Source organism: Aspergillus flavus, chromosome 1 (genome assembly GCF_009017415.1).
Source record: "Aspergillus flavus chromosome 1, complete sequence".
In the NCBI taxonomy this organism is placed as follows: domain Eukaryota; kingdom Fungi; phylum Ascomycota; class Eurotiomycetes; order Eurotiales; family Aspergillaceae; genus Aspergillus; species Aspergillus flavus.
The window spans coordinates 280,886-305,810 of NC_092406.1; the positions used below are offsets into that span (position 1 = coordinate 280,886).

Sequence of the window (24,925 nt, forward strand, 5' to 3'; positions counted from 1 at the left end):
AGCTATCAGCCACCAAACTGCTAGCTATCAGTTAATAACACTGACCGCTTTTGGCGAATAAATCAAGTGACCTCTCAGCTGATTATATCGTTATTCAATCTTCAATTCACGTCCGCATCATTCACCTGCACCACATCACACTCTGCCGTTCAGGTCTCTCTTCATACACCTGTTAAGATCTTTCTGGAAAGTCGTGACAGGTGAATCTTGTGATGTAATAGAACACTCTCGGTGAGATATCCAAGCAGGCCTTCAAAGTGCCTAAAGCTAGACCCGAGAGAACTGCTAACCACTACTTTAGGAGCAGCTTTACTTGCAGTCGCCTTCATCAGTCACCGGATTTTTAATCCTCCTAGTGGACACGGCTGATTAGCAATTCGACAACTCGGACATAATGGCGATGCCTCCCTCGCTTCCATCTCAATCTCCAGCATTGACAACACCCTCCCCTATCCGAAACCAACGCAACATACTTGTCACTATGGGCTTATGCATGGTTCAGGGCAAGAATGATTATCGGTGCAGATGCTCCTTTGGATCGTGTGTCTCCGACTTAGATGTGACTGGGGCAATCTGTCATAACTGCTGGCATCCGATGTCCAGCCACCGTGATTATTGTTAGCCTCTGATACACCCTCTCAGTTGATGTTCTGCAACTAAGTTTACCATTTTTCCGACAGCCACTCATGCTATAACCAGGCGTTATGGTAAATGTTCCTGTAAATACTAAAATTTATGGGAAACATTCTTACTGTTGGCCATTACAGATCTGGAACATTTCACCAACCCCCGGGCCGATCTGGTAGACGAGTTGATCGCACGAGTCCACGACTACCATATTATTCGAGTGATCGGCCCTCCAGCTTCCGGGAAGACAACTCTGATGAAGCTTATGGTCAATAAATTGCTTGAAATGAATGGCCCAACAAAATCTATCCATGTTCTTACGGGCTGGGACAAGCAAGAGGTTTGCGGCGCACCTGGCTGGGCCCGTTATTTGGGGCAGAAAACAGGTGTTCATGGGGAAGAGTGGCTCTCGAATCCTGCCTATCTACTTCTAGATGAGGCACAACAGACATACTGGGATAGTGGACTTTGGGCAAGTTTCTTCAAAAGTGCTGGGCCTGGGTGGTCCGTCTTTATTGTCCTGTTCATGTCATACGGCTCACCAGGTGAAGGGCTTGAGGGCTTTGAAAGCGAGTTGTACTCATCAGTTCCTATGCACTTCGGCCCTGATCAGGAAATCTTTCTGCGGCTAGAGAAGAGTATTAGCGATCTTTATCTAGCTCAGAAACCAGTTGGCCTGCTGCTTGATGAGAATGAAGCCATGCATGTCGTGACACGATATGCATCTGCTGCCATTCAGCCGTCCCCATCTCTAACACCTGACTTAAAGAAAGGACTCTTTCTGACCAGCAGTGGACATGTTGGGTTACTTACCAGCCTTACGCATGTGCTGCACGATGTGCCGGTAAGCCTATTCCTGGATTTCAAGGTTACAACGAAGGGACGATTTAATTTAATTTATCCGATGTTAACATTTGTGGATCCCCAAAATAGGAACTTTATGACCTTGTACAAAGGGGTGTCTCGATTGATTGGCCAACAACAAGCAAGATTCTCTCCAGTCAGCCCCGGAAGTTCTTTGACCTTCTAAGTGGTTACCCATTTTCCAAAGGCCTACCTACATTGAATTCATTACGAGATCCTGTTACTTTCCAGGTTTTTAAGACGGCTATTGCTCATGATGGCATCTACAAGGCTAGCCTTCGGACGGGGAGTAAGGAATTCAAATACGCTCTTCGGGATATTTGGCGCAATGGATGGCTGCATGCAGTGGAATCAAAATGGGATATACGTTATATCTTTGCAAGCCAAATTCACCGTTGGTAGGTGTATGTTGTTATAAATTATTTTCTGCTCTTACTAACAGGATGGGTGCTAGGTTTTGTCAATGTCTTTTAACAAAGATATCTTCTGAGTCTGACATCGCCATTCCTCTCCCACTAGCAGCAGTTGAGGCTACTACGAATTTACAGCCCCATCACCCACCAGATATGCAGGCTGCCCAGTAGCCGAGCAGATGCTTGTCCTTGAGATAATAAACAGACGCCAATGAAGGTTCGCGGGTTTAAAGTGGCTATCTTAGGGTTCCTCAGATTTGCCTGTCTACTGGAAAGCAATAGGGCATGGTGGGCATGACCCTGCCTTGAATTTTAATTTACTTAGCACTTCGAAGATGAAACTGCTGATACCACTCTGGGTCAATTACAGTATGTGAAAGATAAGAGTCAGGGAAGGCTTCTTCAGCTTGCTATAGGCTGAAGCCAGCCTTTAATTTACATGTAAACAATCATCCCCTGGCTTTTCAGTTAATTCACTGCTTTTATAATAGAGAACATGCTACGTAAGATAAGGCTGTTACATCAATAGAATGCTATGAAGAGCCGTTTCCTATTAACCATGGTGGTAGTAAGGCCTAAGCCGGCCGCGTCGAAAACATCTCGACGTTCATAATAGTAACATTTCAACCGGGGTAGCATGGCTAACGGCTGATCTGCGATATTGCAGAAATATGGTTTTTTGGATGGTCATAGGCCGATGTGAGGAAGAGTAGTACTGAATTCCTGGAATCTAACCTCTAGTTCTTTTCTCTCCTGTACTGTCTGAGGATGTATATTCGAGGGTTAGACAAGAGAGAAATGTGGAACGGTATGACAGTAAGCATAACTACGATATTCATTCACAGTAGATAAAGTAGATGCTTAATGATCGTATGTACATGTGCTATATACGTATCAACAGCTTGAGACACGCGCAGTATCGAAGTCAGTCAGTCAGTCTTTAGTCGATGTAATCATCTCTTTGAGAAAATTGGAACGTCACTCTAGAAGAACGTTCTCTCCGTAGTCCCCGAGAAATCATCTCTTTGCAACAGACGTCACATTCGACCCGGCAACAACGTACTGTTTCTCCGTCTTTAGCTTACTCAAAGCACTCTCGGGAAGCTTCAGCGTATCAGCCACGATCTGCTTGGGAGTGGACCCAATCCATTGACCGAGGGCAATATCTGCATCAACGTCAGCATATGTGCATTACCCATGAAACCAAGAAAGAAAGAAAGGTGAAATCACCAGTAAACTTATCCGTCTGCAAAACCTCCAAGAACATCAAGTCCTCATCTCCCGTATTCTCAATATAATGACTATTCGACTGTGGGAAATAGCCCACATCACCCGCGCGGTAATCGAACGTAGTCGCCGTCGTAGGCGCCGTGAACAGCGTCGCGCGGGCCTTACCCTTGATGAAAAACGTCCACTCGTCACTGGTCGGATGCCAGTGGATCTCGCGCATGCCGCCGGGTTTCACGGTCACGATTGCGGCGGCGAAGTTTGTGGCGATGGGGAAGGTGACGGGGTCGACGATTTTCACAGATCCACCGGCGACTTCGTGGGCGGGTTGCTCGGAGAAATGGTATGAGTAGCTTTGGCTGAGGGGTACGATGCCGGCGGCTGTTGTTACGTTTTGCTCTTCGATGTCTTTCGGGGCTTTGGTGCCGGGGAAGATGTAGAGTTGGTCTTCTGGGATGTCGTTGAAGGCGGAGATGGGGAGGTCGAAGTTCTTCGCCAGAACGGATCTCTGCGTTTCTTTTGTTAGTATGGAGGCTGTGTTTATGGGGGATTGGGCACTCGTACGGGGTTGTGGCTGAAGACTTGGGATGCGAGGAAGGTGTTGTCTTCGGAGAAATCTCCGTCGTCGAAGACGAGGAGGAACTCTACTCCTGCATCTAGGGCTTGGATGGAATGGGGAACACCGCTGGTATGATTAGTAGTCGTTATTTATACAGCCTGTGAGGATAGATGGGACGTACGGAGGGAAGAACCACACATCACCTTCTGTCACGTCGTCGACGAAGGTTTCGCCGTTCTCGTTGACCGCCTGAGACAAGTTAGCAAGCTAGTATGAAAAGTCTACACGAGAACAAATACCTGAATGCGACATGATCCGTTAAGCACCAAAGACCACTCGCTTGCAACGTGCCAGTGCAGTTCACGATACGCCCCAGCTTCCAGGCGCATATCGACACCGGCCATCTTGGTCGCGTCGGGCATGACGACGGTATTTTCTTGACGAGCCCATCCCGAATTCTCCGAGCCGTACCTGTCACTTAGTGAGCCTCATTACATTCCATGTCATAGTGGGTTCTTGTGAGTACCTGTTACGACTGAGACCTACTAACTGTCAGCAGTGTTCGCAACAGTGGATGACGCTGTGGCTTACCCATAGGCCATTGAGCATTGATGGTCTGTCCATTGTCTGTACCCGGGGGAGCTAGCTTATCGCTGTTAATTCGGTCGTAGTTGTAATTGCCTGACCGGTTAGTGTAAGTGATAGTTAGACATGAAAGTTACTTGACTTACGAGGGCCAGGGTCGCTCGCTCCAAGATCGCCGCGAATGGGCTGTGGGTTGTCGGCCTTCTCAAAGTCCAGATATGACCCTATCTTTGGGTCCTCCTTCTGCCCAGGAAGAAGGGTGTACTTCACTTCTTCCGTGGAATGGTCGGACAACTTATTGTCAGAAGAGTATCCCAGGAGATCCTCGGACCCTCTCAATGGGGGATTCGCGGAGTCCCGGATGGTGTTCCTAGCTGGGGCACCATTGACGGTACCAAGGACAGCAATGAAACAGCTGGTATAGTAAAGGATGGATTTCATATTGAAGAGCAAGAGTATTGCAAGTTGAGAGTTGAGAGGTACTGTTGACGGGAAGAGCAGGGCGGATGCTTTGACCCGGTTTATATACCTCGAACTTGCAGGGAAAATTAAATGAAGATCCCCTCATTCCAAGGAGATATTGCTGCCATAGCCAGAGAAAACCCCTCATGAGGGGATGCTGGGATCGGACGAGTAACACCTGTCAGATTATAGACACTACTCCTCATGCCAGGTACTTCTTGATCGAGTCGGAGGGTGAGCCGGGGTCCAGGGGCCGTCCATTTGATATAACCATTCCTAAATGGGAGCTACATATCCGCTACTCCATGAGGGGTATGAGTTAATGAAGGCAAATCAGAGTGGCTTGCCAGGAGAGCAGTTCCTAAGGCGTCCAATAGGGCTGTTACGATTTGGTTTCGGGCCAGAATGAAATCTACCTGCATAGGGCATTACCTGGCATACTGAGGAATCGTTCTCCACTCGTACACCAGGCAGAAATCGAGCTAATTCCTCCAAGAGACAAATATGTCACTAGTTATGCCCAGAAGGTGACGATTGTGAAGACATAAGGTTGGGGAACCAAGCTTCGGCTAAGACTCTAGTAGGGCTGTAGCTGAGTTTGATATTAATTAGGGGAACCCCACTCGACCGTTTAGTGGCGGAATTCCTTACTCTTACCACTTGCAATAATTCTCCTTCATGCATTAGTGTTATTGGCTCCCTCGCTTATGCACCTGTTATTAGGACCGCACATACGTACTGCTCTAGCCGCATTCTCAATGCAGCACATGCCCTCAGATATGAGACCATAGAGTAAACACCATGCATACTGGACGCGGTAGCCTAAAGAAAACTGCGGTGCCACGTTACATTGGCCGTGGTTTCCATTACGTTCAGATTATATAGATCTCTTGTTTGTGTGTGTATGGCTTACATTCATAAAGATGGCGACTCCGCACTCACTGCTGCATACCTTTGGGGGAGGAGATCCACTTGGGGCAAACCTTCCAGGAATAAATCAGGTTTCGTGATTTGCCACGGGATAACTTGTCTGCCTTAGCTGCATCCTTCATGTTGTTGCTTAGTATACATTTGTTGTTATCTCCGAGCCGGACTTGCAGCAGAGAGCACAGACCTCTGGTGGTGAGTACATACCGCTGTATCCGGTGGGGATAAAATGGGTTAAGATGGCAACCGCTCTGCTTGGACATGTGACTTGCCCTAAAATTAGAGCATCCCCGTTCCTTTTGCAGGTTAATCCCAACTAATACTTGAGGACCTTGTCAATACCGGAAATTTCATGGCCGAGATTCCCTCGCCATGAACCCGGTTAACCCGGAATCGGGTTTTCCAGTCTCCAATTATTGGAAACGAAAGAGCTCTGGTTCACATAGCTCTCTAATACCCCGACGAGAATGACGGATCTCGTGCTTACTTCATTATTACTGGTTCCAGCGTCAAGCTGAACCATGCCTGCTTTCCTGCCTGACCCGGGTATTCCTTATCTCCCTCGAATTTGAACCCGAAGGCCGAGGCAACAACATAGCCCGTTCGTCCCGGTTTGGCGGCTTTACAATTGAGGGTAATACAAGGGGGTCCTGGAGCTGACAGGATTTCCCCACTGTCAAGGCGATCCACTTGGGAAGACCATTGTGAATCGAGCAGATCGAAGTCTCCAGCCACGAACCGATCGTGTATGCCAACCCTAGATGGATATGCATACTTAGACCGTTCATCCAGCTTTGCAGTAATATTTTCGGAATGTTATGGCCATGCTCGGCGTTAGCTCGGGGAATTTCCGCAAGGGGAGCATTCAATCGAAGCAGTTACAACATGCCAAGCGTTCTGGAGATCATAATCAAGCCCTTGCCGCAGATGTTTTCGCATTGCTTATATACTTCTGCTATGATTTGTCAATCAAGGTATATCGCGCACTTTCGGTCTCCTGGATGGCATTCTTGCTCCTCGGCCCGATGAAGCACATTCACGAAATGCTGCATAGTACTTTTGGCCCTTGGACGGGTAGCTCATTCAAGAAACTATATTTGGAACACAGCCTGCGGCCTTTTGTACTAGGTGGTTCTGGTTGATGGGAAACGGGTTCGCCTTTTGCTAAGAGGTCATAAGTACCTTTGACAACAAGGATAAAACAGCGAAAACACAACATACATGGCTTGTGGACATTTCCCACATAGGACAAGATCAAGTTTGCAGACGAGATTGAGAGATTTGTAAACATACTGATAGAACCCATTCTACTTTCTGTCTAGCCAAATAGGCGCCACAACGTTACATGGCGTCATTAGCTCCGTTATTATTTATAGAAGCGGGTTGCGCTGGTGCAGGGTACTGAGGCAACTTGGGATCTTCAGTGCTATCATCATCATCCAAAGCCTCATTGGGACACTCGTTGAACCAGGTATAAGCCTACAAAACGTCAGTATGCATATGCACCTTTATCATAAGGGAGTAGAAACGTACAATGTTGGTACGTGGAATGACTTGGTGATAATCCGCTCGCCCCAGCCCACCAAGGTTAGGGAAATGCATGTTGGCCTCCCAAGATTAGCGCTCAATAGGTAATCGTATGCTGATTGAAGTACTCACTCCTCGATCAGCTCCCATATACCGCGGACCATCCTGTGGCCCACATCTCCACTTCGAGTCCAAGGTAGGAACAGGGCCTTGGTTGATCCACACCTTGACATAACCAGCTATAGTAGACTTCAAATGCCACATAGAACTAGTTACCTTGGTATCACCATTGAATTTGTCGATCCAGAGAAAATCAGCCATCCGATCCCCTAACGAGAATGAGCCCTATCTCGTCACTCAGTTTAGGAACACTTACCGTTCACGTCCGCCCAACGGTGGTCTGTATTGGTTAGAGTTGTTTGGACCATGACGATATACGCTGTAAAAAACTCACTTGCACGGTCATAGTGTTCACTTCGCTTGACTTGCCCGATAGATTCGAAACTATTCTCTCCCTTGTTCAGCCAGCCATCTGTACGGCCATCCGGACTATAGAGTATCTTATCAGCATGTATGACGCTTTACAATGGAAGGATACTCACTCCATGCAGAGGTAGTCTGCCCGACCGTCTCCGCTGTTATTATTAGCATCGAATCAAGTTGCTCGGTATTATACTTACTCTAGATCTGCGAACCGAAGTCCCAAGTCATAAAGGCCTACACCCCATCCCTGAGTACACCTCGCATTACCAGTAAGAACTCCCTTATACTGGAAATAGTCTCCCTGAGCATTGTCGCTCCACTTATTTAGCCAAATCTCAGCTTCTCCTGTGTCTCTGCTCACGACCCATAGATCGCACTACGTCAGAAGATGGGTCAGATGGTCTCATTGTAATGTGTTACCACCGTAGGCATTCATTGAAAAAATAGAACCACTTACTTTCCGTCACCGTCGATGTCTGCCAGGTGGAGGCTTTTACGGTCTTTTTTGACATTGAATATTTCAATTCCTTCTGGCTTCCAGACAGGTGGATCGTGGACGTTTCCGTAAAGATAGCCTTGCCCTTCAGAGGATATCCAAACCTATACGAATCTGATGAGCACACGAAGAATACCTTCACCGAAGTTACCCACATAGTCATCAGCACCGGTACCACGTATGTCGCAGCAGTAGACACCATCGCCTGTCACAGAATTTGGTTAGCTAGCGCAGTCGCAAAAGAGCAACTATGTCAGTACTGTACCCTTCACCTGAGTGCCGCCGTGACCAGTGTTCTTGTAGACATGGGTGTAATGCTTCCAGTCGCCATTTGTTTGTTTCACGGAGGATGATAGTAGTGCCGGGAATTGCGTCGAACAGACGTTTCAGAAGAGCACCCATCCGCTCGCCTGTCTTGTACACATCGACTGTTGTGTCATGGTACTGATTCGCGTCATTTGTGCCAGCACTGTGCATGTAATGTCAGATGGCTTCATAGTACCACGAACCGAGAGAGCCCTACTTTATCAAAATGAGGTTTGGCTGTTGCGGGATAGGTCTCTCAGCCTGTTGGGTGACCTGGTCGACTCTAAACCCGGATGTGGCCTCGACTTCCTGTCATGTCAAATGATGAGTGTCAATATCCCTGATCTAATAGTTGGGCTACAAAGTACCAGTAGTGACTTACATTGTCATTCATGGTGCTGGTGTCATTTGGGTTACTGCCGACCATGTTCACCCACCATCCAGCGTGACGAAGTTGCTGGCGAAGCCATCGTCGATAGCCGTTACCATTGGTTGACTGGTATCCGTAGGTAATGGACGCACCTAGGGGCATGATACGGAGGGTGAAAGGCTTCTCATCGCGAGGAGTCAACTGTGATGTCTCATTAAGGAAACTGAATCCATCGTTCGAAATGATCCCCGTAGGCGATTCTCTTGGTAGATATGAAGATGCAGAGGCGAATGACAGTAGAATCAAACCTAAAATGCAGGTCTGGGCTGCCCGGTAAACAGGTGTTCGCCTTCCCATACTTCTCGTATAGAATAGACGTGATTGAGTATGGACCATAAGGGCAACACTGGCAGTTTGGGGAGTCTTATACGGAACCCTTCACGCCGATCATAATCCCAACATAGCCGATTATGATAAGGTACATTATTCCAGCTATCCCGAGTGGGTGATATCTTAGAGCCAGGGTGCCAAGATCAGTACTATCAATCTCCCTCATAAGGCTGCGCAAGTCTCAAGAAGCCGGATGTTCTGAGATTCGGTCAAAAATAGATCCTTTGACCGGTTGGCCTAGCAGCTAGTCATGCCTGGGTATAATGCTTTAGCATGGAAGTGATATTCAGGGCTCAGATGATGTGCGGGATGTAACCCCGATGTTGGTCATCTGTCAACGATGTTGGCTCCCTCGCATATCTTATTGGCTTGCGCGAGGAAGCCCGGAAAAGCCCGGTTTCTATCTCACTCAGCCTTGGAAACCTATTTCCATATGCCCACCAGTCAGAATACTTCCAGAAAGAGGGTCAAGGCGTGCCAACTGTCCAGATTCACGGACTTTGCGGCTTTTTACTTAGCTCCCCTGGCTTTCACTGCCCTATACCGGTACCCATAATCTTGAGAACTTAATACAAGCACCCCAGAGTACGACACTAGTTCATAGATGACTGCATCATATATTGATTGGTCCATGTTTTTGCCGCGACTGCACTGCTGAATGATGCAATATTCTGTCCGGTCAGCTTTGTTGATAAACAAGTGGCTCATGTGAATACGAGATAAATTTGCTCAATAAAGATTAGGTCCAAACGCTCTTCGATTAAGCCTAGAGAAAGCCTGCGGCTAGTGACGGTAGTCTCGACTTATGCGTAAGTCCACTTAAACAACGTCTGTAGTGACCGTCGACCGTCCGTGCCATGATTGAAGCATCACTATGAAGCATGCTGGTAAAATGCTAAACAAACTGACTCTGGGCCGCGACTAACGTATTTTGAAGAAATATGCAGGTATCAAACACAGTGCAGTTATAGCAGGGAAACTGAAAAATAAAAAATGACAAATACACATCATTAGACGTAAGACATCATGGAAAGCCTAACTACGATCAAGGCTTATAAGGAGGTGGAAGGTCATCTGAGTCCAAGCTTTCCTTGTCCGAACTATCCGAGTCGGGGTCATCGTCCGCCCATACTTTGGCGTCTTGAGTGACAAGCCTCTCCGAAGGTACATGACCGATGTTCTATCTCGGGTTTAGTATACGTCTCCGAGAAGACCAAGGTTAATCTCGTAAGTAGTAGGGCAACTCACCTGGCCGTCCTGAGTCATCATCACGACCTCATTATCTCCAACTCTTCCAACCAATTTTCCATTCTTCCAGACTCCATAGCGTAAAATCATGTCTGTGAAATTTGTCTTGATAATCACACAATCACTCACATCGCAATTCCGTAGCTCCGATCTCTTCACCCGACTTCGAGCAATCCGAACATCCTCAATATGACTGCGTCGCAGACAACTCTCATCCGTGACGGATGACCCGTTGACTTTGCTCCGGTTCAAAGTACTCTGGCCCGTAACGGTGCTATTTCGCACCGAGGTGTGGCCGCGGATCGAGCGCACATTGTCGAACTTGGAGTCATTGGCATCCAAGGATTTAGCGGAGCACACATCGATAAGCTCGCAGTTAGCGAGCTTGCAGCGACGGACGTATGAGTTAGCGATCACAGTATGGCTGACCTTACTACGTCGAATGGTGGTGTTGGCGGGCGATATAGAAGTTACCCTGCTGCTTTCTGGGAAAGTTTTGCGAAATACATTGACTGAGTCGAGCTCACTTCGATGGATGGAATCAGCGGCGTTGAGGCCGTTAAAGCTGCAGTGGTTGATGGACGAACGGGAGATAGAGGGAGTGGAAGAGCCGGGAAGACTGTTGTTGCTGATGGCGCTCTTTTTGTCCATTTTGCACTGCGGTATTCTGAGATTGACACCCAGTGTCGTGTATACAGTACTTTAGGGTAGTTGAAATTGATTATATATTCTGAGCCGTGCAGAATATAATGAACCGTGGGAATTCTGCTGCCTACTGCTTATACGAGAGTGTCATCTCATTGTTGATATCAACCTTATGGAAAGTTTAACTAATGGATCAATCGGGCTAGCCTGTCGACACCTGATTTGGCTCAGCTACAGACCAATCATTCTGCAATAGATATATTAGCGCCACAAACAGCAGACTGATTGGTGCTTCTTTTCCCTTTCATTGATTTTATCGCCCACTAGAAAGCAAGCTCTTATATATGGTGGAACAATGTACTACTGAAAGTAATGTAGTTGAAAAATGAAATACATATCTACATGTAACTCACCCTTCTCTACCACCAAGACATGTAATCTCCCTGCGAAAGCAGATGAATATATTGTCCATTTTATATTTCACTGACCAATGAATCGAAGAACCCGGTTCTGTTTGACAAACCGCGAAATGTGTATCCAGCTGACATCCAGAAGTCTCCGCAAGAGCCAACGCCGCACTCAACCTACAGACAAACATGTTGCTGCTCAATCCAAAGTCATTCCTAGTGTCTACGCAACAACACTAGTTACAATGTTAATAGACATACAAGTCTCCACCCATATTCACCACCAACTATTATACCATCTCATAGTTCTTACCTCAATGTCAAGGGCGATGCCTGCGCTCCCAAGACCCGAAACTGACTACGAGCGCTGGATGCGCGACCGCGACCCAGCTATCCAGATTCGCGAGAAACCGCAGTACGGCCCAGACCCTATCTCAAACCATGAGCCCGTTGTTGAATATCCCTCCTCAATGAATGTCTCGAATCCACAGCTCCTGCTGTACGTCACCTCTATTGTTCTGTCTCGCCTTGCACTGTATCAATGACCCACAGGGAAGACCAGCACAGTCCACCACACACATCCGACGAACATCGTCCTATCGCAAAACCTGGACTGTTAGCCGAGTGTTCCCGAGTTGAAGAGGTGATAATTGATTTTGTCACGGCGCTCGTGGTTCTGGGGATTCTTTTCTTTACCATCTGGGTCGTGAAAGCGAGGAGAAGAACTGTTCCGAGACTATTAGGGAGGGTTTCGATCAGGGAAAAGAGGAATGTTTAATGTGGGTGGCCTGATCTAAGACGGACGATGACAGTTATGACTTTTTACGATGCGCGAAAAGTGTTGTATTATATTCTTAAGCTCTACTAGTCTAGGGCGTTGAGCGATTCTAAGAGGTTGTGTTCTGAGATAAGCCTGGGGGATTGATTATGACTACGACTCATTTTCGGGACGTTCGATCTTCAGCTTGGATAACTCTCATTCATGTGTCTATCATTTTTGAAAAATCTTCTAGTTTACTTTCAGTCATTACCACCATGTTAGCATCATTGATGATGTAGTTGCAGAGTCCATGATAATGGTCAGAAAACATATAAAAGACGGTGAGCGAGTTTTCAAATGAGCTAAAACAAGTATCAATAGGAAAGACACGTAATCCAGGGCCGAATGGGAGAATGAAGAAAGGAAAAGGTATAAAGGATTAGAGACGTGTGAGAAAGGAAGGCAGTAGAGTAGTAAGAGAGAATTGCGTGTAGTAAAGAGTCAATACATTTTATTTAGTTTCCTAAATGCAACCCCTGCTCTAATTTAATCCATGTACTGCAGATCAATCAAATATAAGCTTCCTAACAGACTATCTCTATCTGGAAACTAACCAGTTCGCCTTCTTGATTTTTATTTCATCTTATTCTCTCTTCGTGTGTCTATTCTATCCAAGCTACTTTCCTCTGGTCGCTCCAAATGTTGTTTTATTTTGATATAACTTCTCAGTCTCTACGGAGTAATATGGATCTCAGTAACGAACAGCTGTGGATATGTAGTCCCAGTGTCGTGATCTCAACCTTATAGTCCTCTTCTGATGAGCCTGTCATATTGGCACATTTCGACGCTATACAGACACGTTGGTAATTGGCTACATCAAGATCACATTTATCATGATGGCTGAAAAAATATATGGATTTGTATATAATGAACATGAAAGCCTTTTGCTCTTGATTAACTGAATTGGACGCTCGCCCTGGATTTGTGGGCCCATTTTGTCTGTTACGATCCTTTGTGCCTACAGAGGTTTACAATTGGTAGCTCTGGTATAGGAAAGAGCACATGAACATGAGCGAGATACCAGTTCTTAGTAGGAGCCGCCAAGCTATTACATGCTTTTCTTGTTCCGAACTCGTTCAACGGACATAGTGGGCGATTTGGGTTCATTCTATGAATTACCAGATTTCAAAAAGAAAGTACAGATTTGATAAAGCGTTGCTACGGTAAAGTTATAGTATGACACCAGCATGGGTGGTGTCATAACATAAACGCACCCCTACAGCTCTTTATTTTGGACATGAAAGACAGTTGTCCAACGACTGGCCATGCAAAGCAGATGATATATGGACGTAAGCAGGTATCCAGGTCCAAGACGATCATCACGTTGACCTGAAGTCGAATCCAATCGTCAAGAGCGATACCACTGTCTCAGACTGTGTCATTGTGCCATGCCATTGCATCCATGACTTCGTAGCATTACAGATTGACCACCCTGATACCATGTCAGAGCAACTGCATGGGAACATGCATTACCTTTTGACAAGTGAAACATACAACGGAATACTCGTCCGCTGGCAACATTTGATCAATGATCTACAGAATGATCGAAGTGTGGACGATGAGCCAGGCACTTATAGGAGCCAGATATACAGCCGTGTCTTACAAGGTTGCAACATCGGTAGAGCATCGATCAGTAGTTCTCAGGAACCGACGGACGGTTGCACTGGAGGAAAAGTGGCGCCAGCCCAGACTCCCGACCCCCACTCCATCGATGACATGTCGATAAGGCAGCTTTAGTCTGAAGCACAAACATCATCCACAACGAGATGACGCGATTGGTCTGGAGAATCTGCAGCCGATGCATAGAGTTAGTTTAAATTCTCCGACGGAGTCACCTCAGCGTCAGTGCATCAATTGTGTGTGTGTGTGTGACTTACTCAGCCCCATTTCTTGGGTGTTCATGTTACAGTTGAACAGCACCCATACCAATTCACATTGGTCGGTAGGGGCATGGCCACAATTTGCGACATGTCTGTTTTGTCTGCTGCCTGGACCACCGAGGGAACAAAGAACGGTGACGTGGTGGTGTCCTGCCAACCATTACAATAATGAAAGAGAATGAAACTCTAGAATATTGCCAACAATCGATGTGGTAGATTTCGCGACACCGACAACTTGTCCAGTACCGACTACCCACTTGCTCAATGAGCTCGCATAACCAATGGCGGGGTGGTATGCGAGCAAACCGGACAATGAGCATTGTTCAATGATTGACAGCCGTGGGAACCAAACAAACATTGTTTTACCGCATTCAACCGAAGTTTTGCCTGGACTGGATCTGAGATCTCACATTGAACGGTCCAGGAACGGAAAGACAGGATAGATTTACCTAATAGGACGCAAAAGCATACGCCGTCGTTTTCTCATTTGATATTTTGAAACACACCAATTCATGATTTCGGTTGACCCCTTGCTGACCGGTGTAAAATCCCACGGGGATATAATTCTTCACCTATAGATTAGGATCGCTGGGCGAGGTACCGGGCGACTAGTATTGGGCGGCGACGAGGCGTACGCGGGAGTACCGAACTGACCGTAGCATTGATACTAGTGACGGTCTCGTGTCGGCTAACGGCATTGGGACTAGCGGGATCAGAAGGTGTACGCGTGTTGCAGCCTCCAGTTTCTTGGCAGGGCTTCTGGAATGTAGGCGATGACAACTATCGATTATATTATGCCTCCTGACTGACTCGTAGCTCTGGAGGTATGTCCAGAGGGTACCTCATACAGTGTGCATACATACAGGTATAGTACATACTATGTCGTAAATACTACAATCTTCTACAGGCAGATGGAGGACACACGGACATCCTAGTACCTAAGCTGGCGTAACCTTATACACAGTATCAGGGTGGAACCAACAGAACTCTAGCGAAAGTCGATGATCCCAAGCGAGTCGAGGTAATCACGTCACTGATAGATTGATATAATCATGATCGAATCGGCTACCTCTACGAGTATATATAGTATATGGATCTAGACTAGTCATGATAATGCAATGACTGAAGAAGATGCGCGATGGTGTTTGGGGGAGTTTCCGTTCCGTCTCCAGTTCAGTGTAACAGTCTCGGCCACTCTCATTAGACCGACTACCACCGTTGCACTCAAAATGGGTGTCACATACCACACCAACCCTACTGGCAACTTTTTGGAAAGATTTTTCAATTTTTATTTTCATTTTCTGATTAGTTTTGTTAATTCAGACTTATTTCATTTTTACCCCTTTTTTAACCTGTCGATTTATCTCGTCGTCATCATTCTGTTGCTTAATTCCAGGACAAGCCACTCGGGAGAATTTTGGGTGATTTCTATGGAATGTCGGTTCCCTGGCAGACCTTCTGAACTTAGGCATCCCAAGCTCGTCATCCGATAATTATAGTACAAGTAGGACTCCTAGTGACACGAATTAAACTAGCAGACGATTCCACGCAGGTGGGAAGGATTGCACATTAGGGTAGAACCGGTATTGCCGTAACGGCGTACCGTCGTTTACCAGTACGGTTACACATTTGAGCAGTGGAAATCTATTACACTAACCAGATCATGGGTGTTGAAACCTGAATGTAACTCTGGTCGCGGCACAACGTGGTAGGGCCCATGCAGGTAGAGTGGTTCCAAGATCCCATTCGATGGGCAATCCATTGTTCGTTCTGCGAGATGAGGGAACCCGGCAGTTGTCAACATCCGTTTATGCTTAAGTATACAATTGGGAGGGCGATCATCCTGACGAACGGGAGGATAGGATAGCAGGATTTATTCCCCGCAGATTGTTATCCGAGGTAAGGACAGTACAGAGAGATAAGAATCAGTAATTTATCTTAATCTTTCAAGCGCCAGATCTATCACGTTTTTATATTATATCCTGGTAGCGGATCAGAGGATTTATTGCGTGTTTGATTGATGTCATGATTCCAGGTTCATATTCCTCGATCAATTCTAGCGGGTTAAAAAGGTGCCACTTGATGTTCTACTCAAATGGGTCACTGAGCCATGGCATTGGATGTTCCTTTATTAGATCCCCTTTACGTCGTGAATTAGTAGTCGAGATGTCTTTCAGGGTAGCAATCGAACTGGATCTCCACCCATGGTCATATTGGTTGGGGTGGGAATCGCATACGGTTATGACGATACCGAACCAGCAATACATCCCCCCTGGGTTGGAAGGTTTTCCCACCGCTACCGTACATTACGGAGTCAGTCTGTCTCTCCGGCGCATCTCTTTTCCTTTCTGCGTGAATCAATCAAAGAATCAAATCTCCCTCTGTTCCCCCTCTTGTAGTCGGGTTGTTGTTGACTCGTTCTCTCTTTATTCACCCCGTTGTTTGTCCTTTCCACTTTGAAAACCTAAACCCTTACCTTTTTTATCGTTTCCCCCCCATCCATCATTCCTTGAAGGGTTAGTGACCCATTCATTCTGTTGGATCCTTCCAGGAATGGACACGCGTTGATCCATGCTTGAAGTGCCTATGGTTATGGTCCCGTCACCCTCCGTTGACCATTACCACTCTACTTAATACTACTACTTACTGGCGATACTACTACAACGGGGAAACAAAAACAAGCACCACCACCACCACCTTAACGCTTCGTGCAACTACGGCATAAGTGTCTTGCTTTTGCCCCATTGACTACTAGCTCGGTGGAGAGATTTTAGGAATTGCAGTCTCCTCTGGCACCACTATTTTCAACCCTTTCTCATTATTTCACAAACTTAATAGCTTTTTTCACTTTTTTATTTTTTATTTATTTATTTAACCCCTCTCACTGGGTCTCTCACTCGCTTTCCTGACGGTCTCCACTACAGCTTGACGAGGGATTGTTGCTTTTTTATTTTCTCACCGGTGTTACCTCACGTCTCATACATTGCAACTCGGCTCCATCACCATCGTTGAGGTCTCTCATTCACTATCGCCAGTGAATTGCTACTTTCCGGGAGCCCGTCCGAGAGTGCATAACTTCCGCTATAATTACCCCTTGTTGTCGCAAGTGGTCCCTTCCTTCGGCAGATGCATACACCTATGAGCTCATTTCATCTTGGACTTCACTTAAACATTTAAGCCCCGCTCGTCTCTCTTAATTGCATCTGAATTCACTTGTCACCATTAATCTTTGCCACTTGGACAAGGCGGTCACTCAACGACCTACTTGAACGGACCATGTCGGCTTCCCTCACCAAGGTCCTGCATAGGATGCAGGAGCTCTTTTCAAACGTCGTCGCCGCACTAGAAGCTATGCTATTGTTTCCATCACTTTTCCGGGATTCCTCCGGCAAGAGGAAATCATTCCACAGGGCATCTTGGCGCCGTCGTACCCTCGATGACCTTGCTGACGAGATCGACCATGTGTTCACAGCCCCACTGTCCCTGCAGAACATGGCCATGATGTCCGAAAAGATTCGTGAACAGCTTCGCATTTGTCTGCAGTCTAGTCCGGTGAGCATGCTACCGTCCTACAACCATGCGCTACCATCAGGAACGGAGAAGGGAACCTTCCTAGCCCTCGACGTAGGAGGTTCTACCTTCCGTGTGGCTTTGATTGAGCTTCGTGGAAACGGCGACATGGAGATTCTGCGGGTCAACTCGTCCCCAATTGACGAGCAGGTGAAGCTTTTGGAGGGAACCTTATTCTTTGACTGGATGGCGGAGAAGATCGATTCGATGCTCTCCGAGGTCGGCGCACAGTACGGTCGAGAACTCGCGCCATTGTCCATGGGCTTGTCATGGTCATTCCCGGTGGAACAGACGTCCATCAACAGTGGTTTAGTGATTCAGATGGGCAAGGGGTTTCTGTGCTCGAATGGTACCGTGGGACAGGAGCTAGGAGATTTGATTGTCCAGTCATGTCGCAAACGTAGTTTGAACCTCCAAATGGGTGCCATTGTAAACGACAGCTCAGCTACTCTTCTTTCTCGCGCTTACGTGGACCCCAAGACCCGCATGTCCTTGATTCTCGGAACGGGAACCAATATGGCGATTCATTTCCCCGTGCATGCGATCGGATTGACCAAGTTTGGCACCAGACCCGTAGGCTGGTTTGACTACGCCAAGCACGTCATTATCAATAGCGAGCTGAGCATGTTTGGTGGCAAGGTTTTGCCGATGAGCCGATGGGACGATGTGATCAACCGTACGCATCTTCGGCCCGACTATCAACCATTAGAATACATGATCACGGGGCGCTACCTCGGCGAAATTCTTCGACTGATCATCGTGGAAGCCGTGGAGACCGCACAGCTGTTTGGAGGTGAACTGCCCCGCTCGATGCGCGACGCCTATTCGTTCGACACGAGCATCGTCGCAGCCATTGAGGCCGATACGTCATCGTCATTCTCTTCGTCTGCGGCTCTCCTCCAGAAGGAGCACACGTTCCACCGGGCCCCGACTGTGGATGATCTCAAGTTCTTACGTCGTGTCTGTGAGATCGTTTCCAACCGCTCCGCGGGATACCTGGCAACAGCCATCCACAGCATGTGGAGTTTGCGCAACGAAGCCGAGTTCCCCGAAGTGACCGCCTCTGCAACATCGTCGATCAAGGAGACGCAAGAGGTGACTGTGGTTGAGAGCGAACATTCCCAGAGCTTGACAATTGCATGCGATGGCAGTGTCATCAATAAGTACCCTGGCTTCCGGGATCGCTGCCAGGGCTACATCAATCAGCTGTTGCAGGAGACGAATGCTTCGAAGGGCACCCTGGAAGCGACACCCAGTCCATCCGTCCGCCTCGACCCGGCGCCTGAAAGTGGGATCCTTGGTGCTGCTGTTGCCGTTGCGGTCGCTGTGGCCGAAAAGACATCGGCGTGAATTGCAGGGGAGATATAATCGCTTTTTCAGTCTCCCAGGGAAACAAGACACCACAGTCATCTATTTGTCGTTGTATGTGTGTTGTTGATGGTCTGTTGAGCCTCGCACGGCGTTCATATTGCATCATCCGGTGTTATGGTTACCTCATAATTCTTTCACTTCATTTTTTGCGCGTTTGGGTTGGCTTCGGGGTTCGGGCATCTGGCTTGTTTGGTTGTATCTTTGTAACACGGCGTGGTCGACGCATTGTGTGCTCATGGGATTCGCTAATTGCATATATGTATGGCTTGGAAGATTCAGGAGCTGAGCATGATCCTTAGGCGAACGGAATAGACGGTTTGGCCGGGGGGCCGAGGATAGAGACAATCGGTGTACATAATCATATCCATAATCATAAATCCAGCGCATGACCTATTCCTCTTTCTCCGAAGGACCCAGGACATGCCAATCACTCCTTACAAAAATCCTGCAACAACTCCAACATCCTCCGTCGTAGAACCGCCAGTTCATCCCTCCCGATCCCAGGAAGATGAGCCGACCCCGCCGAGTCCAAGACTAGACTCTGCTTAATACTGAAAAAGGGAATCTGCAATGTCCGCAGCTCCCCCGTCATGGCATCGGCCATCTGCTTCGACGCCTTGTAGACCTTCAGATCGTAGTTGGTCAACTCAGCGCGGTCTTCTTCGGCCGTCTGTACTCATTAGCTCTTAGTCAGAGAAAGCATACCAAACACCTCTCCACCTAACCCAGGCAAAAAAAAAAAAAAAAAAAAAAAAAAAAGAATGAAAGAAAGAGTGAAACCTACCGAAATCTCCTTCTCATCAACCGGCGCGCCCACAGACCTTCTACAAACCCATTAGCCACCAACGTAGACAATCACTCAACAAAACCAAGAAGTAAAAAAAAAAAAAAAATAATAATAATAATAAAAATAAAAAAAATTAACCAAAGTTGGAAGAAAAGAGATAGAAGAAAGGGAAACTCACAAAACAGCATCCAACTCCTTCTTCTTCTCCACCCTAGCCTTCTGCTTTCTCACCAGCGCCTCCCTCCCCGCCCACCACTGCCGTTCATGATCATGCTGGCGCTGAATCAGGAACCGGATTTTCCGTTGCAGATCTTCGTTGGTAGAGAGGGTGCGCATAATGCTTTTCAGAGCTGGGGGCCAGGTCGTGATTGTGGAGGTGTCTGGGAGGTGGAAGGTGGGTGGTTTTGGGTGCTGGGGATGTGCTTGGGGTTTGGGGTGGGGGATGTTTGGGGATGGTGTTAGGGGGTTGATTGTTTCGGAGGGTTCATAGGTGTCTGTGTCATCTTCTGGAACATTTTGGGTGTTCTTGTTGGTGGTATATGGTTGTTGATGTTGTGGATGAGCTTGAGCTTGGGGTTGGGATTGGTTGGATAATGCTGAGAGGGTTGCTAGGACGGAGGAGAGGTCGGGGGTGTTGTAGGACATTTTCCTCTCCTTTGATTTCCTGCTATCCTTGATACGAGAGTATTATCTCTGTGGTTTAAATCCCAGTAAATTATATATCAGGACTAGTAGGTAGTAAGTAGTAAGATGTCAGATATCCCGCCGTACAATCACTCCAAACCGATTGGCCGCCCGCGCTTCCCGCCTAGACTCCTTTCAGCCAGTCCAACTACGGATGAAAATTTCCCGGAAGATCCTCACGCAACAATTACACCTAATCGAATTGAATGCTCTAACTCCTCTCAACTAACTCGGTGTGTCCCGATCCCCAAACACCCCCTCATACACCCCTCCGCCTCTCCTCTCCTTCCGACACACCAGAAGAAAAAGACAAAAAAAAAAACAAAACATCACGCCATGTCCCGATCCGCCGCAGACGCAACCCGTTTCACGGCCACAGGCCCCTACGCGCATTCCAAGCCCGGTGCCGCCCCCTACAAGCTCCCCGGCTTCATGGCGAACGCTCAGTCGCAGGGATCCGGCAACGGTGGTCGTCAAGAGACGCCGAAAGAGAAGGTCGAGCGGTTGCGGGCCCAGGCTAGGGCGGCCCGGATGGCGCAGTCGACTTCACGCGTGGATACCATGATCGATTTTGGGAGACGGTTCGCCAACAAAGCGCATAAGACTATGGTTTATACGCTTATTGCTGCTTCGGGTTAGTACTTGTCTTTCCGGGTTTCTAATTCCTTCGGTGGTTATGTGATTATGCCATGTTATGGCAGGGCAGTGTTGTGCTGTGTTGTCCTTGAAGTAGGATGGATGTGGCTAATTGTTCCCTTGTGTAGGTATCTGTGGAGCGTTAACGGTCTACTCGATGGTGTCTCTTACGCTATATAATCGTCGTCAACGGGCGCTGTGGATCGAGAAGGAATTGCAGACGTTGCAGGATGCGAAGACGGCGTTTGCCAGCGGAACCGCCACACCGGCACAGTTGGAATTGCTCAAGAACGAGAAGATCGGCGAGATCTACGAACAGAAGAAACAGGAGGAGAAGGCGCAACGGCCCTGGAATAAGTTCAAGCGGTATTTGTTCGAAGGGTTGAGCTCAGAGGATGCTGCCTCGAAGGTGGAGGGTGCAGCGGAGAATAACAAGCCGGGGGTGCTGGAGGCGCTGAATGCAAAGGCTGCGGAGGAGGCAAAGGCCGCTGCGGCTGTCCCTGCTGCTGTGCAGCAACCGGGTCAGTTGGATGCTCTGGCGGAGAATGCGGAGACCGCTGCAAAGCAGACCTCGAAGAGCTGGAAGAGCTGGCTCACCGGTCGGTAAGATGTGAGAGGTGAGATTGTAAAGTATTGATGATGTGAGGATGAGGTGGGGTCGTTCTCGATGATGTTCCGACTGGGCTTTTTCTCTTTCCCGTTTTCTTTGTGTTGCTGTTGCATGGCATTTGGTCTCTTTTCCCTTCTCCTTGTATTCCACCGATTTGGGCTTATGGCGTCTGTTAGGTGTGTTTTGAGCCGATGTAATACTGGGTCCTCTCATATTGTGTACATATACTTTCCGTCATGATATCTTGGTTATAGGTTTCGGCCCAAGATATGAAAAAAAACTTAGAGCATGGGGTGCGAATCTACAGGTGCGAGTGTGAATAAGATTGGATCACAACATGATTGTCTCTGTTTGGACAGGAACTCCCCCAGATGCCGCTCGAAACCAAGATTCATTCAACATAACAGAATTGGATAAAACTTTTACACACATTATTCTCTACTGTGTTCCAGATCGATCGCATCGACTGTCCAAGAAAGATTGTTAGAATGCTGGAAAGCCACCAAGAAGCCGAAAGAAGAAGAGGAAAAAAGCACTACAGCTCTGGTATCTTAAACGAAACCGTCTCCAAAGACAAATAAGGGCAATGCTTCTTTGAACCAACACTACTCAATCCAACTTGAATCAGGCGCTGGATGCCTTGGCGGCACGTCTAGCGCGGACGGCATCGGCGAGATCCTCCAACACGGTGACGGTGGTCTCCCAGTCAATGCAGGCATCCGTGATGCTGACACCCTTCTTAAGGCCCTTCGGGCCCTCGGCAGGGACCTTCTGGTTGCCCTCATGAATGTTGGACTCGATCATGACACCAACAATAGCATCCTGGCCCTCGCGCATCTGGTCGGCGACTTCCTTGGCGACCAGGGGCTGGTTGCGGTGGTTCTTGTTGGAGTTGCCGTGGGAGCAGTCGACCATGAGCACCTCACGCTGCTTCTTGCTACGCAGGGCTTCGCGAGCCTGACGGATGCTCTCCCGGTCATAGTTGGTACCCTTGCTGCCTCCACGCAAGATCACGAAACCGTGCTCGTTACCGGAGGTCTTGGTGATGGCCGCGAGACCCTGCTTAGTGACACCGAGGAAACGGTGGGGGTGAGCGGCAGCACCAATAGCATCAATGGCGACGACGAGGTTGCCGTCCGTGCCGTTCTTGTAGCCAATGGGGAAACTCAGACCGGAGGCCAGCTCACGGTGCAATTGGGACTCGGTCGTACGGGCACCGATGGCGCCGAGTGAGATGAGATCCGCAAGGTACTGGGGAGAGATGGTATCGAGCATCTCACTGGCAATAGGCATGCCCATGCTGGTCAGATCGGCGTAGAGCTTACGTGAGATGCGCAGACCCTTGTTGATGTTGTAGGATTCGTCAATATCCGGGTCGTTAATCAGACCCTTCCATCCCACTGTGGTGCGGGGCTTCTCCAAATAAGCGCGCATGATGATGCAAAGGTCGGAGGAGAGCTTCCCAGCGAGCTCCTTGAGACGGGTGGCATATTCCAGAGCGGTGGCAGGGTCATGGATGGAGCAGGGGCCGACCATCACCAGCAGACGGTCATCGCGCTGCTCAATAATCTCAACGGCTTGGTTACGGCCCGAGCGGACAGTGGCAGTGGCTTCTGCAGGCTACATTTGAACCCATTAGTATTAGCCTGCAAAATCTTTGTATCGTATCGTGCCATCCACCTTCTCCGAGCAAGAAGTATCTTCAGCCCTAGTGAAGGTGTGTGCCTCGGCAGAGAAGTGGGGTGACTCACAGCTGGGATCTCGGACTGAAGGTACTGAGGGGACAGCAATGGATCGTATCCAAGGACTAGTCGAGATGAGAATCATATCGTTCGACAGGATGCGAACTTCGAAGAGTAATGATTACTTACCACGAGTGTCCTCATTGACCTCTGTTGTGTTAACGAGGGGCATTGTGTTTGTAGCGGGGGGAAGTTTGAAGAAGAAAAAGAAAGAGGGGGAGGAGGTTTGGAGTACAATAGCAGTCGACAAAGTATTAGAAAGGCAACAATCGACTAAGGAATTGGGAGGATTGGCAGATCCTTTATAGTCAGAATACTCCGAAGACGAGTGATAGTTAGAAGGTCAATTGCATGCAGAAGTTGCGATCAAAATCGACGATGGTGATCGCCTTGAATAGTAAAATTGCGTACCGAGTGGGGCCGCCAATGATTCACACACACTGAAAAATTTTAGGTTGACCACTCACAGCCTTGCAATACCGGCCAGTCCAGTCGGTCTGATAAATACCAATACGCCCACGCCCGTCTTTTCTCCCAGAAATACTGGGACCGGGCAACTAGTATGCCTGAAAGAGGTTGTATATACCGTTCTGTACACAGTATGCAAACACAGTCAGATTTACTGCCGTCTCACAGGAATTTATTTCTATATTCTGGGTTAGTCCCTTCAAAGGAAATCATCGAAGTAATTGGCCAGGAACTCCGTCACTTCCGAGGGGCATACACAGCTGATGCATCTACTTACATTCAACTGGGACCAGATACGTACTTACACTAAGCTAAGTACCACCTAGGGTTTAACAAATCGCTTAGAGCAACATAGATACTACCCTTTTATCGGACATGGTTGGTGCTTAGCAGATCCGAATCATTCTTTTATCCTATATCATCGGAACCGACCTACTTTCCCCGAATGACAGCTTGCTGAGCGATTCAATATATATATAAAACACCGATCAAAACCTGGCGCACTCATACAAAAGTATGTTGATTATAGCGGAAGATAGTAGTACTACACCGCTGTCTCTCCTTACAGTTCAAGTTTCACTTGTGGTAGTACATACCAAAGAATACTTCTGGGGATACACCGCAAAGTGAACAGCCTATGTCTGCTGCAGTCTTGTGTACACAGTTTACGAGGTTGAGACTAATCATAACCCCAGCATTAGCAAGCTGGTCCAGCCACTCGTACTCATTGGATGCCTGATGTCCCGGTAACCCCATTGGGTAAGCGCCTCCATTGCTGTCATTCATGCACATTGGATATATATGTATTCTCTTCATTCACG

General features: G+C 47.9%; 10 protein-coding genes across 10 annotated transcripts; 5 read left to right on the top strand and 5 right to left on the bottom strand.

The window, feature by feature from the left end:
* Window positions 1-89: 89 nt before the first annotated feature.
* On the top strand, window positions 90-2,638 carry F9C07_1001891 (uncharacterized protein). Its single transcript, XM_071507326.1, has 6 exons — window positions 90-231; window positions 308-617; window positions 681-707; window positions 768-1,471; window positions 1,561-1,889; window positions 1,946-2,638. Exons 2-6 carry the CDS (start codon window positions 395-397, stop codon window positions 2,073-2,075), a joined length of 1,413 nt encoding a protein of 470 aa, XP_071365410.1. The 5' UTR covers window positions 90-231; window positions 308-394; the 3' UTR covers window positions 2,076-2,638.
* A 283-nt stretch (window positions 2,639-2,921) lies between these two features.
* On the bottom strand, window positions 2,922-4,716 carry F9C07_104 (putative oxalate decarboxylase; the record flags this gene model as incomplete). Its single annotated transcript, XM_071507406.1, has 7 exons — window positions 2,922-3,070; window positions 3,135-3,639; window positions 3,696-3,816; window positions 3,872-3,939; window positions 3,990-4,167; window positions 4,272-4,371; window positions 4,422-4,716. 7 exons carry the CDS (start codon window positions 4,714-4,716, stop codon window positions 2,922-2,924), a joined length of 1,416 nt encoding a protein of 471 aa, XP_071365411.1.
* Window positions 4,717-7,005: 2,289 nt separating this feature from the next.
* On the bottom strand, window positions 7,006-9,203 carry F9C07_2226999 (uncharacterized protein; the record flags this gene model as incomplete). The annotated part of the gene is made up of 12 exons (XM_071509790.1): window positions 7,006-7,143; window positions 7,198-7,272; window positions 7,324-7,520; window positions 7,568-7,591; window positions 7,646-7,740; window positions 7,794-7,826; window positions 7,872-8,027; window positions 8,132-8,274; window positions 8,326-8,375; window positions 8,443-8,639; window positions 8,694-8,785; window positions 8,859-9,203. The coding sequence occupies 12 exons, from the start codon at window positions 9,201-9,203 to the stop codon at window positions 7,006-7,008; spliced, it is 1,545 nt and encodes a 514-aa protein (XP_071365412.1).
* Window positions 9,204-10,281: 1,078 nt separating this feature from the next.
* F9C07_107 (uncharacterized protein) lies at window positions 10,282-11,135 on the bottom strand (the record flags this gene model as incomplete). Its single annotated transcript, XM_041289069.1, has 2 exons — window positions 10,282-10,416; window positions 10,485-11,135. 2 exons carry the CDS (start codon window positions 11,133-11,135, stop codon window positions 10,282-10,284), a joined length of 786 nt encoding a protein of 261 aa, XP_041141736.1.
* Window positions 11,136-11,377: 242 nt separating this feature from the next.
* F9C07_1001900 (uncharacterized protein) lies at window positions 11,378-12,830 on the top strand. The gene is made up of 2 exons (XM_041284440.2): window positions 11,378-12,035; window positions 12,089-12,830. Exons 1-2 carry the CDS (start codon window positions 11,620-11,622, stop codon window positions 12,312-12,314), a joined length of 642 nt encoding a protein of 213 aa, XP_041141735.2. The 5' UTR covers window positions 11,378-11,619; the 3' UTR covers window positions 12,315-12,830.
* A 966-nt stretch (window positions 12,831-13,796) lies between these two features.
* Window positions 13,797-14,093, top strand: F9C07_108 (uncharacterized protein; the record flags this gene model as incomplete). Its single annotated transcript, XM_071507495.1, has 1 exon — window positions 13,797-14,093. The coding sequence occupies one exon, from the start codon at window positions 13,797-13,799 to the stop codon at window positions 14,091-14,093; it is 297 nt and encodes a 98-aa protein (XP_071365413.1).
* Window positions 14,094-17,512: 3,419 nt separating this feature from the next.
* F9C07_2227002 (uncharacterized protein) lies at window positions 17,513-19,156 on the top strand (the record flags this gene model as incomplete). The annotated part of the gene is made up of 1 exon (XM_041284433.1): window positions 17,513-19,156. The coding sequence occupies one exon, from the start codon at window positions 17,513-17,515 to the stop codon at window positions 19,154-19,156; it is 1,644 nt and encodes a 547-aa protein (XP_041141734.1).
* A 448-nt stretch (window positions 19,157-19,604) lies between these two features.
* Window positions 19,605-20,609, bottom strand: F9C07_110 (uncharacterized protein; the record flags this gene model as incomplete). The annotated part of the gene is made up of 3 exons (XM_041289041.1): window positions 19,605-19,847; window positions 19,962-20,001; window positions 20,143-20,609. The coding sequence occupies 3 exons, from the start codon at window positions 20,607-20,609 to the stop codon at window positions 19,605-19,607; spliced, it is 750 nt and encodes a 249-aa protein (XP_041141733.1).
* A 375-nt stretch (window positions 20,610-20,984) lies between these two features.
* Window positions 20,985-21,891, top strand: F9C07_111 (cytochrome oxidase c assembly-domain-containing protein; the record flags this gene model as incomplete). The annotated part of the gene is made up of 2 exons (XM_041289063.1): window positions 20,985-21,282; window positions 21,413-21,891. 2 exons carry the CDS (start codon window positions 20,985-20,987, stop codon window positions 21,889-21,891), a joined length of 777 nt encoding a protein of 258 aa, XP_041141732.1.
* Window positions 21,892-22,518: 627 nt separating this feature from the next.
* F9C07_112 (3-deoxy-D-arabino-heptulosonate 7-phosphate synthase) lies at window positions 22,519-23,808 on the bottom strand (the record flags this gene model as incomplete). The annotated part of the gene is made up of 3 exons (XM_041289040.1): window positions 22,519-23,514; window positions 23,646-23,701; window positions 23,766-23,808. 3 exons carry the CDS (start codon window positions 23,806-23,808, stop codon window positions 22,519-22,521), a joined length of 1,095 nt encoding a protein of 364 aa, XP_041141731.1.
* Window positions 23,809-24,925: the final 1,117 nt, after the last annotated feature.